Below are 21,023 nucleotides of genomic sequence, written 5' to 3'. Positions count from 1 at the left end.
GAATAACGCAACACCTTTATATACAGTGCAATGAGTGCATCATTCAGAAATAAATCCAAAAAACACTTGAAAACTTATATAAATGCATAGCAATGTATTATTTTGTTTAGTGCATCCCAAAACATAAATGCTAACGGTTTCATATGTGCAATAACTACTCTGTTTACATGCTTGGACATTAAAATATGATTGAAAGCATTAGTAATATTTGTCAGAAACGATTTTTAACTGATATTTATTTAACGAGGACAATCCAACTTAAAACCTAGAAATGTCTCTTCCAAAGATAAAAGTTTTTGTCCAATCAACGGGAACTTGGAGGCGGAGTTTCCAATTTCCAAGTCTTGTTAGATATGCTGATCTCCATAGCAACCAGGAATGAAAGCCGGTAAACTTTAGAGCTTTTGGCTTAAAATCACTAAGAGCTGTGTAACCTCCGACATATGCCAGCATTCCCATATTGGAAAATTCAAATTCTTTATCAGTTTGTCCGTTGAGGTACTTGGCAAGCCATCGTCCTTGTCTTTCAGCAACTTGAGCCGTCGCTGGCAAAGGCATGACATCAATATCGGCGCAGTCTCCTAGTGCAAAAATGCTTTCATCTGCAATGCCAGGAACGCGTAATTTGTTGTCAGTGATAATATGCCCAAACTTGTCTTTTTCAAATGGAAGTTGCTTCGTGAATGTCCGGGGTGAAAGCCCAGTTGACCACACCACCAGTCCACAAGGTATCACGGTGCCATCACTAAGTATTACATTCTCTTCATTTACTTCTGCAACAAAGGCCTGCAAAATTTCAAACTGTTTCCTCTTGGTAATTTTCTTCTCCGCATACTCACGCAGGCGTTTGTCAAATGAGCCTAAAATTTTATTTCCTTCAATTAGTGTGACTTTAACTTTATGCTGCAGAACAGGAAAATGTCGTGAAACATCCTCGGTGAGAAAATCATAAAGTTCGGCTCCAAATTCAACTCCAGTTGGCCCACCGCCTACAATGACAACATGTAGAAGTCGGTCTTTGTCATCATCTGTGCTTTCTGGCTGTGTTGCCAATTCAAAGTTCGATATAATTCTGTCCCTTATGTTTCTGGCATCGACTAACTCTTTCAAGAAAAAAGCATGTTCAGTAACACCAGGAATTCCAAAAGTATTGCTTACAGCCCCGACACCAATAACAAGTTTGTCATACTGTATGTTGTATTCCTTTTTAGGATGAATTTCGCTTTGACAATGCACAACCTTTCGCTTCGTATCAATCGACAAAGCAGAGGACAAATGAAAGTCTTGAGCGTTGCGAAAATGAACACCCCTAACTGGTTCAATTATGCTCCGGAATTCTAAAGTTCCTACAGTCGTGGAGCAGAGGAGTGGGGTAAAGAGAAAGTGGTTCCGTGGACTGACCACAATAACATTATATTTCAGTTTGTTGATGTGTTTTAAAACGCTGTAACTTCCCCATCCTGTGCCAAGTATCACGAGTTGCTTGCGATTTTTTTCCTCGTCAGAAAGTATGTCAAAATTATTTTCAGAAAATCGTCGTGCTGCTATCACACAGCCAATGATGCTGTCACAATTTAATGCTAGAATATTTTTACTAAGCCCTAATGCAACTTTTTTGGTAAGCATCTTCACCTATTTTGCAACAGAAAAAAATGACTGTAGACATGTATAGCTGTACAGAAAGTGTAGGCTTACAATTTAAATGCTTGTAAATTTCATATTCATTTGAACTTTTTAACAGAAAAACAACAGAACATAAAATACAGTTTCAACAAAATGGTAACTCAATAATTTTCAAAAAAAATCTTAGTTTAACAAAAACAATCAGAAACTTTTGGAGACAAATTGAAAGTCTCCTAAAGAGCAAATAGAATCAAAAACGCGATCATCAAACTAAACAGTCCCATAGCTTCAGACAGAGCGAATCCAAGGATGGCATAGGAGAACAGTTGCTGCTTCAGGGAAGGATTCCTGGCATAGCCAATGATGAGACTTCCAAACACAGATCCGATCCCTGCACCGGATCCAGCCACCCCGACAGTTGCAGCACCAGCGCCAATAAATTTGGCAGCAGAATCAATGTCCTTCTGAACTGTAGTGGTTTGGATGTTACGAGATGCAACCACGTTTAGAGAAGGATTCATTGCAGCGAAGCTTGATGGCTTCATCGTGTTGAAGCCGCTTCGAAGAATCGCTTGAGTAGTTGGAACAATTCTTGCACACAGCATTTTTCACTTTGTTTATTTGTGAGCTTGTTTCAAAAAAGATTTTCACTGATAAAAAGATAAATTATAATTAGTTCATCCGGCAACAGCAATTTTTAAAATGTTATGCACAAACCATTTTGTTCAATACAAAACTGGTGAAATATTGGTAACACCTTATATTGTAATTTAATTATAATGCAATACCCTAGCGCAGCTGCCTAATTACATAACTTGCAAAAAAATAAAATACCTTCTAAAAAAAACCAACTACCAAATACTATGCAACCTATAATTTGGGCAGATAAAAATAGACAGTGAGTTATGGTTTTAAATCAAACCCAAAACCTTTAAAAAATATTAAGTTATTTAAACAAAATGCAAACAGTAACCTAGAGTTTTGCATTCACAGTTCAGAGCTGACAGTACAACAACACTTTCGCACTCGCTCTCTCGCCCTTATCTCTTTCTTGGTTCAACCGGCGAAAAAACAGGAAAAACGCGATTATATTTCACAACCCTGTGTGACGTCACAACACGATTGCCCGTTTCGTCCTTGTTACGTCACAGTGATGTCACGATTTCGCAAAAATCACGGGATATGACATCACGAGGCGTTGCGCAACGTTTGCGTCAGAGAATAAATAGTGATGTCATAGAATGGACGAAAGTTCGGATATTATTTGTTGGAACACGTGGGAAATATTATGCAGTCATGCGATGTACACCTATCACTTTGTTTTGCTTTGAGAGAGGTTTGTAAGTTTGTAATAATATTCTTTGGGAATTATTATATTATTATAGACACACTATACATATATTATCCACATAAATTGTTACATTTGTTGTTTGGTTTACCGTCTTTTGGTGACTATTTTGTTTAAATTACAACATGTGATATAAAGTCCGCGTAAACAAAAAGATCAAATCAAAATAAAAGTTTACATAAATTGCAAAACCTAAACAGAATTTCTGCTTGATATATTAAACCTGTTAAAATACAAATAATACGCTCTTTGAACTACTAAATTACGCCATAGACGGAAAAGTGTTTCGTCATTCTGATGATGTCATTTGCGAGTGTGTTTGGCCAATGATGTCATAAGTTTTACTACGCCTTTTTTTTAAAAGGCAAATGTAAGTTTTGTCAAACCTGGTTTTAGTAAATGCAATGACAGTAAATACACGTTGTCAAATGTCAATATCCACAAATAGGTGTTTGTTTACGTAACGTTTGTCTGTGATATATTTCGGGCAGTGGTGGGATTCAGCCGGTTCGCACCGGTTCTAGAATCGTCTCACAAAACTTTATGAGATCAGCGAACCGGTTAGCATTACTGGTTACTGTCAATGGACGTTTTGCAACAGAACCGGCTAAAAAATAATGAATATTGTAATAGAACTGGCTCACAAAAAGTTTGAATCCCACCATTGATTTCGGTTTTGTTTTGCAATAATTGTTGCTCTTTGCATGATATAGAAATTAGTTTGTTCTGTTTAAACCAAGTTTATTAAAATCTCACACTAATTTAGGTAATAAACATGTATTTTATGCATTTAAAACTCAGTTTGTGTACAATCTTGGTATTTTTGCATTGGGATATTTAGTTTGAACAGTTTAAAACAGTTTATTTGAGTCCCAATAGACTATTTTCGGTAAAAAAACATGTTTTTTACAGTTCCAATTTAGCCTTTATACAATCTTTGTATTTTTGCACTGGAATATTATTTTGACCAGTATAAAACCTTGGGTGGTGAAAAATGGAGGACGAAAATGAAAAGGCTTATCGATGGGAGGGGGATTACGAAAAGACATGGGAAGCATTGAAAGAGGATGAAAGTGGGTCGCTACAAGCAAGTATCGAACATGAAATTGACAAAGCAAAAAAGAGAAGACTGCTAAAACGACGACACAATGTTCGTCTGGGCATGATGCGCCACATTTACATGGTCCTAGACATGTCACAAGCAATGGCAGACCAAGACTTGAAACCCAGTCGTGGTCTTGTCACCCTGAAGCTAGCCGAAAAGTTTGTGGGAGACTTTTTTGATCAAAACCCAATCGGTCAATTGGGCTTTATTATCACCAGATCGAAACGAGCTGAAATTTTAAGTGAAATGTCTGGTACATCACAGAGTCACCTAAAAGCATTAGGAAAATTATCAAATGAAATTTTGAAAAACAACTCAGATTGCTGCACAGGTGAGCCTTCAATTCAAAACTCACTAGATTTGGCCGAGAAGACCTTAAAACACATGCCAAGTCATACTAGCCGTGAAGTACTTTTTATCATGGGAAGTCTTACTACTTGCGATCCGAGTCCAATTCAGGACACAATTGACAGAATGAAAAAGCAAAACATTCGATGCAGTCTAATTGCCCTTTCAGCAGAAGTTCACATCTACAAACATTTGACTAAGAGCACTGGAGGAACATTTGGGGTGATTTTGGATGAAACACATTTTGGGGACATGCTCAATGATCATATATCCCCACCTAGTGGCATGTTGACAGAGTCCTCTTTGATTAAAATGGGATTTCCGGCTCATGTTTCATCGAAAGAATCTGGCAAAATTTCAATGTGCATGTCGACAAAACAGTTCACATTTGGTGGGTATTATTGCCCCCAATGTCAATCAAAGTATTCTGATTTACCTGTTCAATGTGTTGTATGCTCATTGACCCTTGTATCTGCCCCACACTTAGCTCGCTCCTATCATCACCTATTTCCCCTTCCCTCGTTCAATGAAACCAAAGTGAATGACAGTTTTGCAAATTTACCAAGCAAGTGCTATTCATGCTTGCAAACCCTCGCACAGCACGCACTGTCGACAGCACATACTTGCACAAATTGTGGTTTTATATTTTGCTTGGACTGTAACCTTTTTATACATGAAACTTTACATTGCTGTCCAGGCTGTATTAACTCTCGATGCGAGTTAAAAACGTCCCTAAAACAAAAATAATTGTCTTTCCCTGCAATGTCAAACATTTTGTTTTGTCTTATACCAGAGTTTATTATTGTCTCATTAATTCTGTTCCTAAAAAATGTCATAAAATTGGTTTGTGGCATGAAATGGAAAACCCAAATGAATTTAAGGATTTTTGTGAAGAACTTCGGGCCAAATCAAGCAAAATTCACGAAACATCTGATCGTCTTGTCCAGTTGAAACTTGCAGTGGTGCTTACCGATACCAAGTTGTATGCTAAAGTTCTTGGAGACTTCTATTGTATTTTTAAAGCCATAGAAGATGCTGTGCAGGCAAATCAGCAAAATGACTACATCGCTAGTTTATGGACTGAGAAACTGAGAAGAAGCAAAGCATTTGAGGAAGATCTGGGGTTTTATTGTGGACTTGGATGGAGAGAGTTTGTAAAACCTAGTGATCCTGTCTTGCGCTATGTTTCAAGGATTCAGGAAGTCTCGAAAACAAATCCATTGCTTCTTGTGGCCTATATTCATACCATGTATTTGGGTAGGAAGTTTTTCGTTGTTTTGCATAAAATTTGACCATGTTTATTGTAATTTATGCATGTTTGGTTTGATTCAAAACTAAACTTATGGTCTTTGCTACCTAACAGTCTCGTAACTTTGTCTAGTTTTGAATAACTTTACAGACAGTGGTGGGATCCAAATTTTTTGTTAGTCGGTTCTAAAGTCATATTTTTAGCTGGTTCTGTTAAAAAAAGTCCATTGATAGTAACCAGTAATGCTAACTGGTTCGCTGATATCATAAAATTCATGAGATGGTTGTATAGAACCGACTGAATCCCACCACTGCTCTACACCCAACAAATGTAGCTTTGGATTCTGCAAAGATGCAGTAAAACCTGTAGTGGTACATCTTCATAAAAAATACAAGCCAAGATCTGTGTATAAGACAACATGATGTTGCATACCTAGGTTTTATGTTTTTCAAACTGTTACGGAACGGTAAATAGTTTATGTACAAATTTGTATGTTTTGAGTCTAAATTGTTGAGTTTATATTAATGACATCATTTCTTCCTACACAGCTATCATCAGTGGGGGATTCATTATTCGGAGAATTGTAAAAAATACTCTTGGAATAAGTGGAGAGGAAGGATTAGCAATATTTGATTTGCCGGCTAATGTTACCCGACTTGAAATGAAAAACCACATCAAAGGCTCCATCAACAAAATGGAAATATCTCGTGAATGCAAAGACGCAATTGTGCAAGAAAAAATTGACATCTTCAAGCGAAACAATGAGATAGTGAAAGCTGTGCAACCTAAAGTATCCTCCTACAAACGGATTGTAAAATTTCTAAGTCTTATTGTGATGTTTACGTTGTTACTTATATTTGTGTTGCGAAGCTATAGTGTTTAATTTTTGTTCAATATGCAAATATATATGTAGTTACAATTAAAAACTTGGTACAGTCAACTGAAGGAGTGATAGAAAGTGAGAGCTATTGCTATTGTGAACATAATGAACAACATTTTGAGGTTCCACACTTTCGTAAGATGGCCACTGAATTTCTAATACAACTTTATCAAACCTGGGATTCAGTTGAACAAGGACTCTTTACCTTTTTACTTTTCTGTCTCCCTTAACCACTAGGTAAATAAAACATCCCCTTGAATCCCAGTTAATAACTTGGGTGATAAATTGGTTAACGGTTTATGACCTCATTACTATTTTTCTAAGCTCAATTATATTATAAAACAGGCAGTGTTTTTAGAAAGCAATATTCTTTTGCAAAAAAGAAATAGGACAAGCAAGTACAGACAAACATAACGGCAAAATTCACAAAAATATTGACCATGTGATGTCATAACTCCATCATATCCTCATCAAGTTCATTATTATGCAATAAATCAAATTGTTTAGAGGAAAAAAAGTTGTTTTGCCAGTTTGGGCTGTTTTGATACGGCATTTGATGTTCGGAATGCAATCTTGAAAAGGAATTTTCTGTGCATTGTTCTTCCAGCATCATTTTGTTTTCGATCATTTTATCAGTGTTAGGTATTTCAGTATTATTAGTTGTTACATCTGGAGGTAGGTGCTTTATAAGGTCAGGGACAATTCCATTTGGTGGTTTCCATAAAACTACAGCCATTGAATAATCGGGCCTGCAAAAACAAAAAACATATTTAAAGTTTGTTGGATTAGGAGCCTGCTATGCAAAAATATTAACTCTTAATAAGATAAAATAGAAAAGGGGTCTATAAATCTTTTTTTCGATATATATATCAGCCATGTCCCTTAGTGTTTGTCATATAATCGTAACAACATAGTCTTTTAATGCAAGTACTCTCTTTTTTAACATGATATAATGACAACATCAACATTCATTCAAAACTTGCTAATATTTACTTCACAGTCGGTGGTAGTTTAAGGTCTTGGCTGGTTTGTTTAACCAGTAGGTCATGCTTGAAAGTCTTTATTTGTTTACGAAATTCATCAGAAATAGTTATCTTGATGTCGTTGGTCTGCGTTTCTTCATCTGAGCTCAGCTCCAAACTAAAAAGAAAGCATTAAAACACTGCACCAATGATGGCATAAATATTTGAAAATAAATAAAAACTTGAGTACATTCCACACAAGACCTATGAATAAATTTAAGCATTGCACTGATATTTTTTAAAAACAGTATTTGCATCATAAAAAAGCTAATTTTTCAGGGACCAACAATAATGCAGCTACAACAACCGCAATCTTGCATGCAATGTTCATTAAACAATAAACAATGAAATAAAAGCGAAAACAAATCCAGCTTATTGGTTCTTTTTCAATCTAGAACCAGTTGATATTTCATACCCTTCCTCAATCTCCGACACAGTACGTTGCCGATATGAGTTTCTTCTCAGTTTTGTCTGATGTTGGTTCCTCTGCCACTTTTCATTGATGCAAAGATTGCACAAATCTGCTGCTACTTTTTCTTCAGTGATCAACAGTTTTCGTGGATATAATCTATCAAGCATTTCAAAATGTTTTAATTTTGTTTTTTTAACCAAGTCCACAAAAGGAGTGTTGCATAAATGAAAAGCCAATTCAATTAAAATATGAAATCAGATTTTTTATTGTTTGAAATGGTTGTTTTCAATTATCTCCTACATTGCTTTAATTGTAGAATACAAAACTTACTTTGGACTGACTCCTCTCCTTTTTTGTCTCTTCTCTGTGGTAAGTCTCCTGTTTGTTAAATTGTATGGAGTCGTGTTTTGAAATCTCGAATGAAACATGGCTGAGTAAATAACACCAAGAATCCCAAGATGGTCTTTAACTATTCAGTTAATGGCAATAGTTTGTTTGAATTATTCAATAAAACATTGTCCACCCGGTCTACCGTTTATCTAAATGTCATAGCAATCCAACGTCCTTTTCCAAATCGCGATCAAAACAATAAACGAGATCGAGAATGGAATGGAGATGTGCAGAGAAAACGCTATATGACGTCATAATTTAAGGCCCGCAGATTTGGTTCAAAAGTTTTTTTGGTTTCCTTTTATTAAACTCCAGAGTCCAGAATTACCGCACCAAACAATTGTAACAAATTTTGATTCCATTCCTTTACCAAGCAAAATATTCTCTTTGTACTGCATGTTTCTTTCCTTTTTGAGTAAATTTGAAAAAAGTTCTTATTTTTTAAATCGTTTCTATCATAAAAATCTTTAGTCATCACCAGATTTATTTACTTTGTTGTTGTTTTCGTTTTCGTTGATTTCTACATTGTTTTGTTTGTTTTGTTAAAATCCACTAAAAAAAAACTTTTGTTGATTACCCTTTCCGTAAGATGTCCTCAGTAAGCAACAAGTCAAATATATCGAGTTGCCGGATCCGTTTGAAGTGAGTAATCGATTTGTCAAACGTATCCTATGTAATGAATAAAGGAAACTTATCATGCGACGAATCGACTTTGAGCAGTGTTCGTCCTACTAACTTTTGGTAATTTATGCAACATCAGAGTGTATATATGACTGCAATAAATTTACTAATTTTTAACAGTCAACACAATTAAACGGCTAAATAACTTACGTTTTATCATGCAGACAGAAGTAGGTCAGAATCAGAACATATATGTCTCGCGCCAGCACAATTTTTCCTCTCCAGGGCACTACTGCCAGTTGCAATATCATTTAATTGTTGAGTTATAAACAAAATGTAAAAACCCGTAAACTGTGTTTAATAAGCAGACTTTCTTTTGATAAAGACGAATTGTCGCCAATGAATTAACTAAGATGGCTATAAGATCATTTGGTCAAAAATACGTTAAATCAAAGCAGCTACCGTTGCGAAAATTCGTTTAAATTGGGTCATCTTGCATAGTTTTACGAGTGGTTGTTTACGGCAAAAAGTGCCTACGTGTGATACTGTCCATATGTTTGACACACCTCTTGAAATCCTACAACGCGTTTTCATTCTTTTTCAAGCAAAGCTGCGTGCATGTGCACGAAGTTTGAGCGACCGCGCGTGCAAACGCACGAGGTTCATACAGGTCGAACGTTGAGTACGTGACCAAACACGTGCGTCTTGTTTTCAAACGCGAGAGCAGTCTGCATAAAAAGGCAAAGTCTGAAAGCTGGGGCGGTTCGTTGAGCTAATATTTAATGGCGAGATCGCCTCTTTGCAGTGGCCGCCGGTGACTTTTTGTGCTCGGTAGTTGTTTGCAGGTAGTTAAAGTTTGAAAGCAGTTAAATTACTTCTATATCGTGTTTTTGAAGATATTTTACAGAACAATTATATACTTCACTAAATCTTCTGCAAAAATGAAGGTACTTATTGCAATGGATGGCAGTCATCACGCTGACAAGGCGTTTGATTGTAAGTATGATGTGACAATAAAACGTTGTTGTAATTTTCAAGGCCTAAGTAATGACTCGGCGCTTTTCCGATATTTTTTTTGTAAAGATTGTATTAGTAAAAATTAAAAGTCATGTATTTTAATAGTAATATTAAGCACAAAACCATTGCTACAGTTTTAATGATGGTACAAACATATGCTTTGTTCCTTTTTGTTTATAACCTTTAAAAATTAATGAATTTAGGGTATTGCGAAAATCTGCACAAAGAGGAAAACGAAATTTTCGTTTACAGCCATTGTGATCCTCCGCAAGTTCCTGCTACAGCATTGGGAGGTAATTTAGAAATTATTGCCACATAATTGGGTCCTGTTTCCGTTTGCCTGTTAAGTTAACACATATGGTGATACAAGTAACGCAATATTTATGATTCAAAACTTAGCAGTTTCTGCAACTATTAACTAACCAACTAATACAAAAAATAATTTTTACTAACAAGTACAATCAACTAACCAAAACAAAACACTTTTTTGAATGCTTAATTGCCTTGAAAATGCTGAATATTTTTGACCTAGACAGAACCGACAGAATCCTGTTCCTAAATTTTTACTTTCCATAATTGTGTTTAAATGCAATATGTGTGATGTAATTTTTCACTTGCCAGCTAAACATTGCATTAAATATAAGTTTCAAAGTTACACTCCATTAAGCATGTTGTTCAATTTAGTTTGCAATTTAATTTGCAGTGTTCTGCAATTGTCATGTGCATGTAAAATTACACGGTGTTATTTGTATGCGGTGGTGTTCTGTATTTTTACAACTACCCAGGTTTTAATCTTGTACCCGGAGCAGGCTTGCCATCGATTTCTGCTGCCCAACTTGATATGATGATCAAAGATCACAAGCACAAGTGTGCCAATCTGAAGAAGGCGCTCACTGAAAAATGCAAAGTGTTTACGGTATGAACTGGAGGGGGGTAATACTTGTTTCGCTATGTTACAATTTTAATTTTTCTGTTTCATTATTGCTAATATAAATGCAAAACGGGCTAGTAATATGTTAATTCGTGATTACAAGATTTTTACTTTTGTAAGTGACCTGTACACACAATTTAAACTCTTAATACAAATGCATTGTAAATGAGGATGTTGAATTCTCTCCCTCATTTACTGTGACCTGTGGTATTGTTTTATAATTAAAAGAATAAGTTATTTTTTATAGTATATTTTTCTTAGTTTATTTTTCATAAGATGCAGCTACATTATGGCGTTTTTGTTATACATATTGTAAATTATTCCAAAAAGGAAACATATGACTTATATTAATTCTATGTGTTAGGGAAATGCAACTGTGTTGGTTGAAACTGACGACGGAAGCTCGGGATCAAACATAGTAAAGAAAGCTCAAGAAATTTCTGCTGATTTAATTGTTACTGGAAGTCGAGGTCTCGGAACAATTCGAAGAACAATTCTTGGTTCTGTTAGTGATTATGTTTTGCATCATGTGCAAGTTCCAGTAATTGTGTTTAAGGATTAAGTTATAGAGGTTTTGGTGTGTTGTGTTGTAGGGTTATAGTACATACGTAGATTAATTGTGAGTACAACCTTTACTGTTTTCTGTGTAAATCATCAATTTTTTGTATGCATCAAGGATTGATTTTAGTAAAGATTCTGGTAAATGGTGTTATTAGTTTGACAATGTATTGGATATATAAGTTGTTAGTAAAAACTAAAATTAATGCCTAATATGTAACACACAAAGTGTTTAATGCCTAATACTAATGTATTGATTGTAATCGTTGTGGTATTTCTTCAGTTGATTGACTTATTGTAGTCGTTATTTGCTGAGTAATGCTGGTGCCCATGACTTGCTCAAATTTTCGTCATGTTTCATTGTGCAATCTATACACTACCATGTTCAAAAAATTGCTTTGCAAGTGTTTAATGTGTAAAAGTGTAAATTTGTGGTCTAATCTACACCTCCATTGCAAACTTTCTGTAAGTGTTCAATTTATGTTTTTCAGATTAAGCTTAAAAACTTGAAATTGTGTTAAGTGGTAGATTTTGCCAAAATTTGTGAAAATGAAAGTTCTACTTGCTGTTGATGGAAGTGATCATGCTGACAAGGCCCTTACCTGTAAGTTTTCTATTTTACTGTGTTCTCTTAAGGTAGTGTTTGATTAATTGGGTTTTGGGGATGCGCACATTAGTGTTAAATACTTTTGGTTAATTTTAAAAAAATTCCTTAGAAAAAAAAGAAAAAACACATTTGCAAAACTAAAAAAAATACTATGTCCTACTTACTTGTTTAACAGATTTCAAATTGTTTTTTGTTTTCTCAGATTACTTTGCAAACATCCACAAAGAAGGGAATGAAGTTATTGTTTACAGTCATGCAAAAATTCCTGGCATTCCGAAAACATGGCTGGGAGGTTTGTAGATGCTTCATAACTTTTCAATTTATAAAAGTCAAACATTGAATTATGATTTCTATATTATTTCAGGCATGCCAATGTTGACACACGAGGAGATAGATAGACTTATTGCCAATCACAAAAAGGAATGTCATGATTTGAAAGAAAAACTCAAAAAGAAATGTGAACAATATGGGGTAAGCTGCAAATCAAAACTTACTTTGTCACACTTTTAGTTGCCTTAGCTTGGGATGGGTTTTGAACTCTCAACGTTGCAAGCGATGAAGGATATTGCAAAATAAACTGTCCGCGTTGCAGCAGCCTGTAGTAACGGTGTAGCTGCAGCGCATCTACCATCTATCCACCAATTGTATCCTCAACTTTGTCGCGCTTTTTAACGTCTGAACGTTCCGCAGCTATTACCGGCTTGGTGAATATTTTACCGCAATTGTTCTGCTACGATTTGCCTGGCGAAATAAACTCTACTCGAGGGTTGCTGGTCTTCATACAGAAATTAATTTTGTTGCGAAAAATATTATTAGTAAACGTGCAATTTTCACAGGACAATATCACAGTGTCAGTGCAATCTCAGGACGGCGGTGCTGGTTGCAACATTATCAAAAAAGCAGAGTCTTCAGAGGCCGGTCTTATTGTCACTGGAACCAGAGGGCTTGGAAAAATTTCTAGTACCGTCTTGGGATCCGTTAGTGATTATGTTTTGCATCATGCTAAAATCCCTGTTATTATTTGTCACACGTAAATCCAGACTTGTAGGGTTCATAAAGAGCAAAATAACATTGTTTTGCATTTTGAACTTAATATCTTACGTACTTATTAAATAACGTCCACTTGTAATTAATTGTACCATCGCGTTTTTGCTTAAAAAAATTAAATCGGTACCAATGAAGCATTGTTAAACTTACAACTCTTAAAAAAGACCTCGTAGTTTGTGAATCCTATTTACAGAAGCACTGTTGTAGATTTATATGCTGTAGTTTTTATCGGTACTTACCCTATTGTAAAGAACAAATCATCGTAACACCAAACACGGATCTGTTGATTAGTTGTTGCTTTTTACGTCTATTTCGGCTTTTACTTCGTCATTAAATGTGTATCGTTAACACAATGAAGCAATTGTTTGTTTGTGAAACCTGTTTAACGAAAGTACATTACTAAATTTTTCTGTATTGTGTTTGTTACTTGTGAAATTTTGCAGTCTTCTTATTGGTCACTGAATGTTTGTAAGATGCAAACTGTTTTTCGAATTATTTTGGTGTCATATTGGTGCAATTAACAATGAGTCGTTTCTTTGCGTAATAAAAGTCGTCATGCAACACATTATTGTTGTTAGTATTCGTGCAAAAGTCTTTAATTTTACAGCACACTTAGCCTACTGAGATGTATAGCAAAACTGTGTTGTAGCTTACTTCGTACGTTTTTTTTTCGCCCGATAGTGAAATCCATAGTGATTCGACCAGAACTTTGTAGGTCGGGCGTATTTGATTGAATACTGTAAATACGTTTTTCAAATTGTTTTTCTCTTTGTAGACTACAATGGGGCTATTATGAAAAGCGTTTTACATTTTTTAACCGCTTGAGTTTTACGATGTATTACTTTTGTCATCGCTTTATGACGGCAAGAGTAATGGGTTTTCGTTTTTCTTTACTCAAACATAGCAAAAGTACCGTTTTTGCACTTCAAGTATGCATGGAAGTTTCACTGTCAATTTGCTGTGATAAAAACAAGTTTAGATAGTAGGCCTATCTTTATTGTTTGGGACACTCACTAAACCAGTGGTTCCCAACCGGGGAGGAATTCCTCCCCAGGGAGGAATTTTATGAGTTCAGGGGAGGAATTTCATAAAAACTGTAAAAAAATTACATTGGAATATTTTTGTATCTACATTATTATGTTCATTATAATTTGGGCCGGTTCACATTTGGAACTGGTTGTAAAGGATTCTGAAATGGACATCCCTAATTATAAGGTCTATTTCAAATTGCTATAATTTTTTATGTTATATTTGTTTTTCTTCTTATGGGGAGGAATGAATAGTTTGAAAATAAGCAAAGGGAGGAATGTAACAAAAAAGGTTGGGAACCACTGCATTAAACCATTGTCTTACCCACAAAACGCTAAGTTTACGTTAAAACGTGTGTTCGTGGTTTTTATTGAGCAAAAACAGTGCTTGATAACTTAAAAGTAACTCCTAAAATGTAAATTATTTGTTTTAAATTTTACGTGTAGCCTATAGAAAACCCTACAGGTTGCAGATACAAAAAGTTTTTGTTCGCCATTCTTTGCAAAAACTTTTTTTTTAACTTGGCTGATAAAATATTCCAAACTAACCAAAAAGTAAAAAAAAACTAGTAATTAAGCTTATTCAACGTCTCCCAGAAATGTACTTCATTGCGGATTGTTTTCGGGTTTGTTTATTGTAGCTTATTTAGGATTTTAAAAATAAACGGATATTGGATTGTTGACAAAAGATCCAGTTTTGTCTAAGTGGGTGTCGATTTTTTCGGTTGATAATTTTATGAAATGTGTTTTCTCCGAATATACTGGTAGTATTTCTATGAAAGGTTTTTACCCACGAAAAAACAACACCAAGCGGTTTGTATATAAATACTGAGGAAGGCGGTTGCCCCAGCAGTTGGCTTTGGAGTTCAATGCTCGTTTTAGATTTCGTATTTGTGTGGAACTAACATTATGAAACCGTCGTTTCGAATGCGTTTGATAGTCAGTTTAAATTTTGAAAAGGGTATACATTTTTTAGTAGATGTCGCAACATTTTTGGTGTGTTTATGGTTTTAGTAGAGACCAATTTCAAGTCTAGAACGTAAAAAAGTAGCGAACAGAATTAGTTCTGTAATTTAATTTCTCATTGCTGTTGTGAACATATTAACTGTAGCAAACAGATTGCAGCAAAAAAGAAACAGAAACGTATTGATTGGAATTCACAGCAGCGTATCATTTTATCTGCATAAATAGGGCAGAATGCGAAGTAAAGAAATGGCAGATTGCTGGTGTAAACAGGTTACTTCATCTGTCAATGCGTATGTGTTGGATTATGTAACAGACTTTCTTATGTTTCTGGTTGTATTTTTTGTTGTTCACATGTGGATAAATCAAGTAAGCCTAGCTTGTTGGATTTTGCACGATGATACATGGCAAAAAATGTCCAAAGGCCGTTTTAAACGAAAAAGCAAGGCATTCTTGAATATTGGACCAAGTCAGCAATAAAAATTGAGCATCAACAAAACATCAGCAGATCACACAGGGAATTTTTACGTCACAAACATGTTTTGTTGGAACAAAGAGCGTACGTGACAGAATGAACGTTTAACACTTCACAACAGCTCAGTCCACTTTGTAGAGTGCAGCAATTTTGTCAACAACGCCGGGCATTCGCGCTTTGCCTACGTGCGGTTGAACACGCTGTTCTCGAATGCCCGGCGCTATATAATGACCCATTGTGACGATTGACAGGAACAGAATTGGGCGTTTTGTGGGCGAGGTGACTGATATCTAGTGTGCAATGAGCACCACGTTGTCAGCTAGCGTTAGCTAATTGCTGAACTTTGTGACTTTAATTGCGATTTGTGCAAAAGTTTGTAGCCCTATATGTGTTCAAATATACAGTATGAGGTTAGAATTTGCTGGAAAAGTCTTGAGTACTGATTTTGTAGGTGCCTTAGTTCTGTTTGTATTTTAGAAAAAAGGGGTTTCAAGGAGCAACTGAAACGGCAGACATGTTTTTAACCAGAGTGTACACGTGTGCGTAACCAGTAATGGGCATGAGAGTTTGCTACCAACAGGTCATGTAGACAGCCTTTGGAACTAAGTTTTAGCTGCAAAGCGCTGCAATTTACTGTAACTGTATAGGTGCGCCAAAAGTAATGTGAAACATAGGTTTGTATAAAGTATAAGTAGCTGTTAGCAGATGAAAAGTCACTGTAACTTGGTAGTTCGTTACCATTTTACCAATTGCCACATACTGTAAAAGCATTAAAGTTGCGTTTTTAGCTTATTTTAGCCTCAAATGCGTTTAATATTGTCAAAACCAGTTCGCAGTACTCCACATTTTACAAAGAAAAGCAGCAGGTTTTAGGGCCTTTTTTCTTTCACTTGACCTTGTTTGACTGTCTCGTCAGCCATATCCGCTTGGTTAATGTTTGACTTGCAGTCTGTGCCTGGTGCAGCCGTATAACTTTAACGTATTTTCCAGTGAAGCAGAACTGTTAAGGGCTTTTCAGTAACTTCGATAGAAAACGAAATATATTCTCTGCAATAAGTATGAAGGTTTTACTGGCATACGATGGCAGCGCCAATGCGGACAAAGCGTTTGAATGTAAGTTTTTCTAAAATGCAACAAATTAAATATACTTCAAGTTAAACTTTATGTGTTTTAGCTAAGTTGTTTTTCAAATGGCAAGAGTAAACTTAACAGTTTACAGTCGCAGCCATTAGTAAATCGTGCAACATTTATATCTTAAATAAATGTACATATTATCCATTAGTTCAAATTATAGTCGTCTATATTTACTTTAGTGACCAAGCTGTACGGTTTTAAAGCACTATTGTCGGCAAAGTTTTTCAACAGATGTTTGAAATAATTTTTGTTTTTTCAGGGTATTTCAAAAACCTTCACAAAGACTGCTATGACGTAAAAGTGTTTAGTCACGTGGATAAACCGGATATTCCAACTTCTTTGTTTGGAGGTGACGAATTAGGTTGTATACTTAATACTTGTAATATAGCTTAAAATACAACAACATCTATTATATTAATAAGTTAGCTCTAAAAAGTGCACATTGTTTCAAAATGTAATATGGCTTGGGACAAGAAAATTTATGACATAGGCGGTGGTGGGATTCAGCCGGTTCGCAACGGTTCTATAGAACCGTCTCACGAAATTTTATGAGACCAGCGAACCATTTAGCATTACTGGTTACTGTCAATGACTTTTTGCAACAGAACCGGATGAAAAATATTACATTTGTGATAGAACCGACTGACAAGAAAATTGAATCCCGCCATTGGACATAGTGTTGTGTAAAATGTATTTAAATACGTATTAGTAACTTTTAGTGACTTTTCAGTTTTGTGAAAGTTAAATTTTGTGACAGGCGTTCCGGTTTTAATGTATGAAGAGGTACAAATGATGATCAAAGAACACAGAGAAAAATGCCTGAAACTGACAGAAGAGCTGAATACGAAATGCAAGGCTTATGGGGTAAGGGGAGGCTATTTTGTTTATTAAACAAACATCTGAATCGTTTTCCTTTAAATAGTCCTTGTTTAAATGCGATAAACTATGTAACTCGACTTATCAGTCTTAGGAGGAAAGGGTTTTCTTTTAATGCGTCCATAGTTTAATGCAGTTCTTTCTAACCTTAGGGTCGACACTTCTTTAAAAGCACCTACCAGTTCTGGCAATCCCCTTTTATACTTACGAGAAAGTATTTTTTTCATTTCATACCCTAACAGCTAACCATGCTTGTACCCTTTATATGGGGACAGGTTTTGCACTCCTCAGTTAAGAACCGCCTTTCAAACGCAATTGCTGTACATTATGTTTTCGTTGCTTAAAACATTGTAAACCTGTACAATCAAAATAACTCGTTTATGACTTCACTGTTCAGGAAAAAATAATCGCTGAAGTTGAAACAACTGACGAAGGGGCTGGACACGCGATTTGTCGACATGCTACAGATTTCGAAGCCGACCTCATTGTTACAGGCACACGGGGTCAGGGAAAGGTCAGACGCACAATTCTGGGCTCCGTCAGTGATTACGTTATTCACCATTCGAAAATTCCAATCACAGTTTGTCACTAAAACCGAAATTAGGACATTTGTAGCAATTACCCGCCACTGACCTAAAATCGTCGAAATCAAAAAAAGAAAAACTACGAGAAAGCTAGTTTCAGGTGACAAATGTACAGAAACATTGTAACAATTGTTGTTGTTATTGTCAAGATACAAGATACAATTTTAATTACCCAACGATTTCAAAAGACAATAAATTTAGTGTTTTTCACATGGTGCTCACATCTCGTCTAATTTTAACCTACGTTATATTTTGCAACACTTGTATTTTTGTGGCCCCTACTCTCATTTAAATGTTATGTTTTGTTGAAGAAAAGTGGCCAAATGTTATTTTTTTGTTCTAATTTTATGGGACGTTTCGTGCAAATTAAAGTTTTTGTAACACATTGCATGCAAAGTTTAGAGAAACTGTTACTCCCGAAAAAACAGACCTTCCATTTTTCAACATGCTTCCAATTCAAAACTCATATCAGTACCACCGTGTTTATCACACGCTATAGTTTGTTGTTTGTGACGTCATACTTGTAAATGCTTGCGTCATAGCTCAAGGGCGATGACGATTTTTGCTGAAATACGTCATACGTTTTTGGAATAAATTTTCAAAAATAACTTGGTAGCAAATTTCATGTACTTTACATAATCTTGACTAAAAGGATTAGACCACTAACCCGTTCAATATGTGTGATTTTGTTTCATTGTGTAGCGATTCAAATGCATTGATGATTTCAATCCATTTTTACGTTAAACGTGCCTTCGTTTTAACGTGGTGATTTTCATGTTACTGCAAATTTCAATATGTGCAGCAATCTTCAAATAAAAGAAACTCGTTTTTCAACAAAATACACAAAAAATGTTTCAAAACGTGGGTAGGCTGCATTTCGACACATGGAATTCTGACATAACAACATACTACACCAGGCCCATTATACCGAGTCAAGCAAAAATCTTAGTTGTATTCATCATAACAACATAGAGTTGTAAGTTCAAATCTCATCCAATGTAGGCTTGGTATATTTTAAGGTCCCAGCTGAAAATGAAAACAAGTTGGCTATGATTATATTTCAAGTTGCAATTCATGTTGGGTTAAAGATTCTTGAATTTTTTTTAACCAACGTAGCACTTTTATGAAACCTACAATTTCGGCTGCTTGAATTTTGCATTTCCAATTTTTTGGGGGGACAACATCGTATACGTCATGTACATTTTAGTTACAAAAACATTTAAGTACCAGAAAAAGTTGCTTGGCTATCTTGATCAACCTTGTATGCCTATTTTTCCATGTTGAATACAGAATAATGAGTGGGCTTGGAATAGAACTTTTGTCCGGAGGTCCAGGCCCAAATTTTGTCAAAAGAAAGCACTGAAATTTTAGCTTGCCAATAGGGGATTACGACACAAATGTGGCCTAGTGCAGTGGTTCCCAACCTTTTTTTGTCGCGACCCAAATACTTTCCAAAATTTGGTTTTGTGGATTCTTGCGACCCATAAACATACATTCTTACTATTTCTTATGATTTTTGTTTGTAAATCAGGGAAGCTTTTCGAAAATTTCTGCGCCAATTTGAAAATTCAAACAAATAATATTCGTTTATGTTTAACCAACTTTGCTCTGGCTCAAACGATTATCAGCCAGACAACGCTTAACAGTGATCTCACACAAACATTATGACGTCACAATCAGAATTAAACACCACGCTAAATTGTCATGAAATTATTATTGGGCAACAATTTATAGCCTTGGGAAATAATAAAATAACGCTACGAAACGAAGTCAAGGAGTAGATGCTTTTATTGCCACAAAAACAGGCGACCCAACAGAATTGTCAGGCGACCCAACTTTGGGTCGCGACCCATAGGTTGGGAAACACTGGCCTAGTGTAAAGACAGGCCCGAATCAAGTCCTACTTATTAAGCCCGAACCCGTCAGGCAAAAGCCGGTCCTAATTACAACACTGTCCCAATAAGCGAAAAACATGAAAAAATATAAAGTCCTACTTGCTTACAACGATCATTATAACGCGCTATAACTTGTTTACCACCTTTTCCCTGCGGTGTCAAAAGTCACGTTTTTAAGCCGGTATAATCACGTGACTTGTTATGCGGGCGTGCGCGTGCTTAGTAGACCGTATCGCTTGTCGTTTTTTCTTAGTTGCTACGTGCAGTTCGTCAACCTCCTGTCTGTTGCAGACGTTCAACGCTTGAGCAGACGCTGTTCAATTTCTTCCTGTACCTGTAACCTGACGTGCAGCCTATTGTTGCTCGAAGTTTTGTGTTAAAGTAGGTTAACGTTTGTGTGTAGCTGGTATTTTCTGGTGCAACTGTCAACGCTTCGTGAACTGTTTGTCATCGCGGTCTGCACAGGGTAGCAATTTCCTGTTCCTGTCGATTTTCGGCCAAGTTAGAGAGGAGTTATTGAGCGGTTAGTGTGAATGTAGGCGGTGCTTAGTGCAAATGGGAACGGTTGAGCTTTGGTTACAGTCAGTGATGGGATTCAAATTTTTTGTCAGTCGGTTCTATCACAAAAGTCATATTTTTCAGCCGGTTCTGTTACAAAAAGTCCATTGACACTTGACAGTAACAAGTAATGCTAAGAGCCACCACTGGTCCCAGTATGATGAAGTCGGAAACATACTCAAAAGTTACTTCGACGTTGCGTATGATCATTTAGTTGTGTGCAAGGTGTACAAGACATGGACTTTCATAAAGCTTTACTAAATAAATTCGCCAATGAAGTTGCAAAAAACGTGTTAATTGGACATACTTTTGACAGTATCATTGAGATAATGCATAACTATGAATCGATATA

General features: G+C 35.8%; 7 protein-coding genes and 1 pseudogene across 9 annotated transcripts; 5 read left to right on the top strand and 3 right to left on the bottom strand.

Moving 5' to 3' along the window:
* Positions 1-24: 24 nt before the first annotated feature.
* Positions 25-1,681, bottom strand: LOC145213618 (putative NADH dehydrogenase). Its single transcript, XM_080081981.1, has one exon. The coding sequence runs from the start codon at positions 1,624-1,626 to the stop codon at positions 259-261; it is 1,368 nt and encodes a 455-aa protein (XP_079938107.1). The 5' UTR covers positions 1,627-1,681; the 3' UTR covers positions 25-258.
* On the bottom strand, positions 1,633-2,298 carry LOC145213633 (uncharacterized; annotated as a pseudogene).
* Positions 2,299-3,796: 1,498 nt separating this feature from the next.
* On the top strand, positions 3,797-5,218 carry LOC145213621 (general transcription factor IIH subunit 2-like). Its single transcript, XM_080081982.1, has one exon. It carries the CDS (start codon positions 3,966-3,968, stop codon positions 5,169-5,171), a length of 1,206 nt encoding a protein of 401 aa, XP_079938108.1. The 5' UTR covers positions 3,797-3,965; the 3' UTR covers positions 5,172-5,218.
* A 63-nt stretch (positions 5,219-5,281) lies between these two features.
* LOC145213625 (uncharacterized) lies at positions 5,282-6,613 on the top strand. Its single transcript, XM_080081986.1, has 2 exons — positions 5,282-5,681; positions 6,222-6,613. Exons 1-2 carry the CDS (start codon positions 5,282-5,284, stop codon positions 6,554-6,556), a joined length of 735 nt encoding a protein of 244 aa, XP_079938112.1. The 3' UTR covers positions 6,557-6,613.
* Positions 6,614-6,904: 291 nt separating this feature from the next.
* LOC145213626 (uncharacterized) lies at positions 6,905-8,774 on the bottom strand. The gene is made up of 4 exons (XM_080081987.1): positions 8,318-8,774; positions 7,991-8,143; positions 7,547-7,693; positions 6,905-7,302 (listed from the first exon to the last, which is right to left on the bottom strand). The coding sequence occupies exons 1-4, from the start codon at positions 8,413-8,415 to the stop codon at positions 7,002-7,004; spliced, it is 699 nt and encodes a 232-aa protein (XP_079938113.1). The 5' UTR covers positions 8,416-8,774; the 3' UTR covers positions 6,905-7,001.
* A 971-nt stretch (positions 8,775-9,745) lies between these two features.
* LOC145213629 (universal stress protein Sll1388-like) lies at positions 9,746-11,996 on the top strand. 2 transcript variants are annotated; one of them, XM_080081990.1, is made up of 4 exons: positions 9,746-9,994; positions 10,219-10,308; positions 10,801-10,931; positions 11,311-11,996. In XM_080081990.1, exons 1-4 carry the CDS (start codon positions 9,940-9,942, stop codon positions 11,506-11,508), a joined length of 474 nt encoding a protein of 157 aa, XP_079938116.1. In that variant the 5' UTR covers positions 9,746-9,939; the 3' UTR covers positions 11,509-11,996. The 2 variants fall into 2 exon arrangements, with proteins under 2 accessions (XP_079938116.1, XP_079938117.1); XM_080081991.1 differs by having other exon boundaries at positions 9,749-9,994; positions 10,825-10,931.
* LOC145213632 (universal stress protein YxiE-like) lies at positions 11,992-13,723 on the top strand. Its single transcript, XM_080081993.1, has 4 exons — positions 11,992-12,108; positions 12,314-12,403; positions 12,476-12,582; positions 12,948-13,723. Exons 1-4 carry the CDS (start codon positions 12,054-12,056, stop codon positions 13,143-13,145), a joined length of 450 nt encoding a protein of 149 aa, XP_079938119.1. The 5' UTR covers positions 11,992-12,053; the 3' UTR covers positions 13,146-13,723.
* Positions 13,724-16,551: 2,828 nt separating this feature from the next.
* On the top strand, positions 16,552-19,057 carry LOC145215117 (universal stress protein YxiE-like). 2 transcript variants are annotated; one of them, XM_080083767.1, is made up of 4 exons: positions 16,552-16,737; positions 17,018-17,119; positions 17,516-17,622; positions 18,032-19,057. In XM_080083767.1, the coding sequence occupies exons 1-4, from the start codon at positions 16,683-16,685 to the stop codon at positions 18,224-18,226; spliced, it is 459 nt and encodes a 152-aa protein (XP_079939893.1). In that variant the 5' UTR covers positions 16,552-16,682; the 3' UTR covers positions 18,227-19,057. The 2 variants fall into 2 exon arrangements, with proteins under 2 accessions (XP_079939893.1, XP_079939894.1); XM_080083768.1 differs by having other exon boundaries at positions 16,556-16,737; positions 17,018-17,107.
* The last annotated feature ends 1,966 nt before the right edge of the window (positions 19,058-21,023 follow it).

The sequence above is a fragment of the Phallusia mammillata genome, chromosome 2 (assembly GCF_965637545.1).
Source record: "Phallusia mammillata chromosome 2, kaPhaMamm4.hap1.1, whole genome shotgun sequence".
NCBI lineage: Eukaryota > Metazoa > Chordata > Ascidiacea > Phlebobranchia > Ascidiidae > Phallusia > Phallusia mammillata.
Note: the sequence above shows the minus strand (reverse complement) of the source record. Positions and strands in the feature narration are given on the sequence as shown.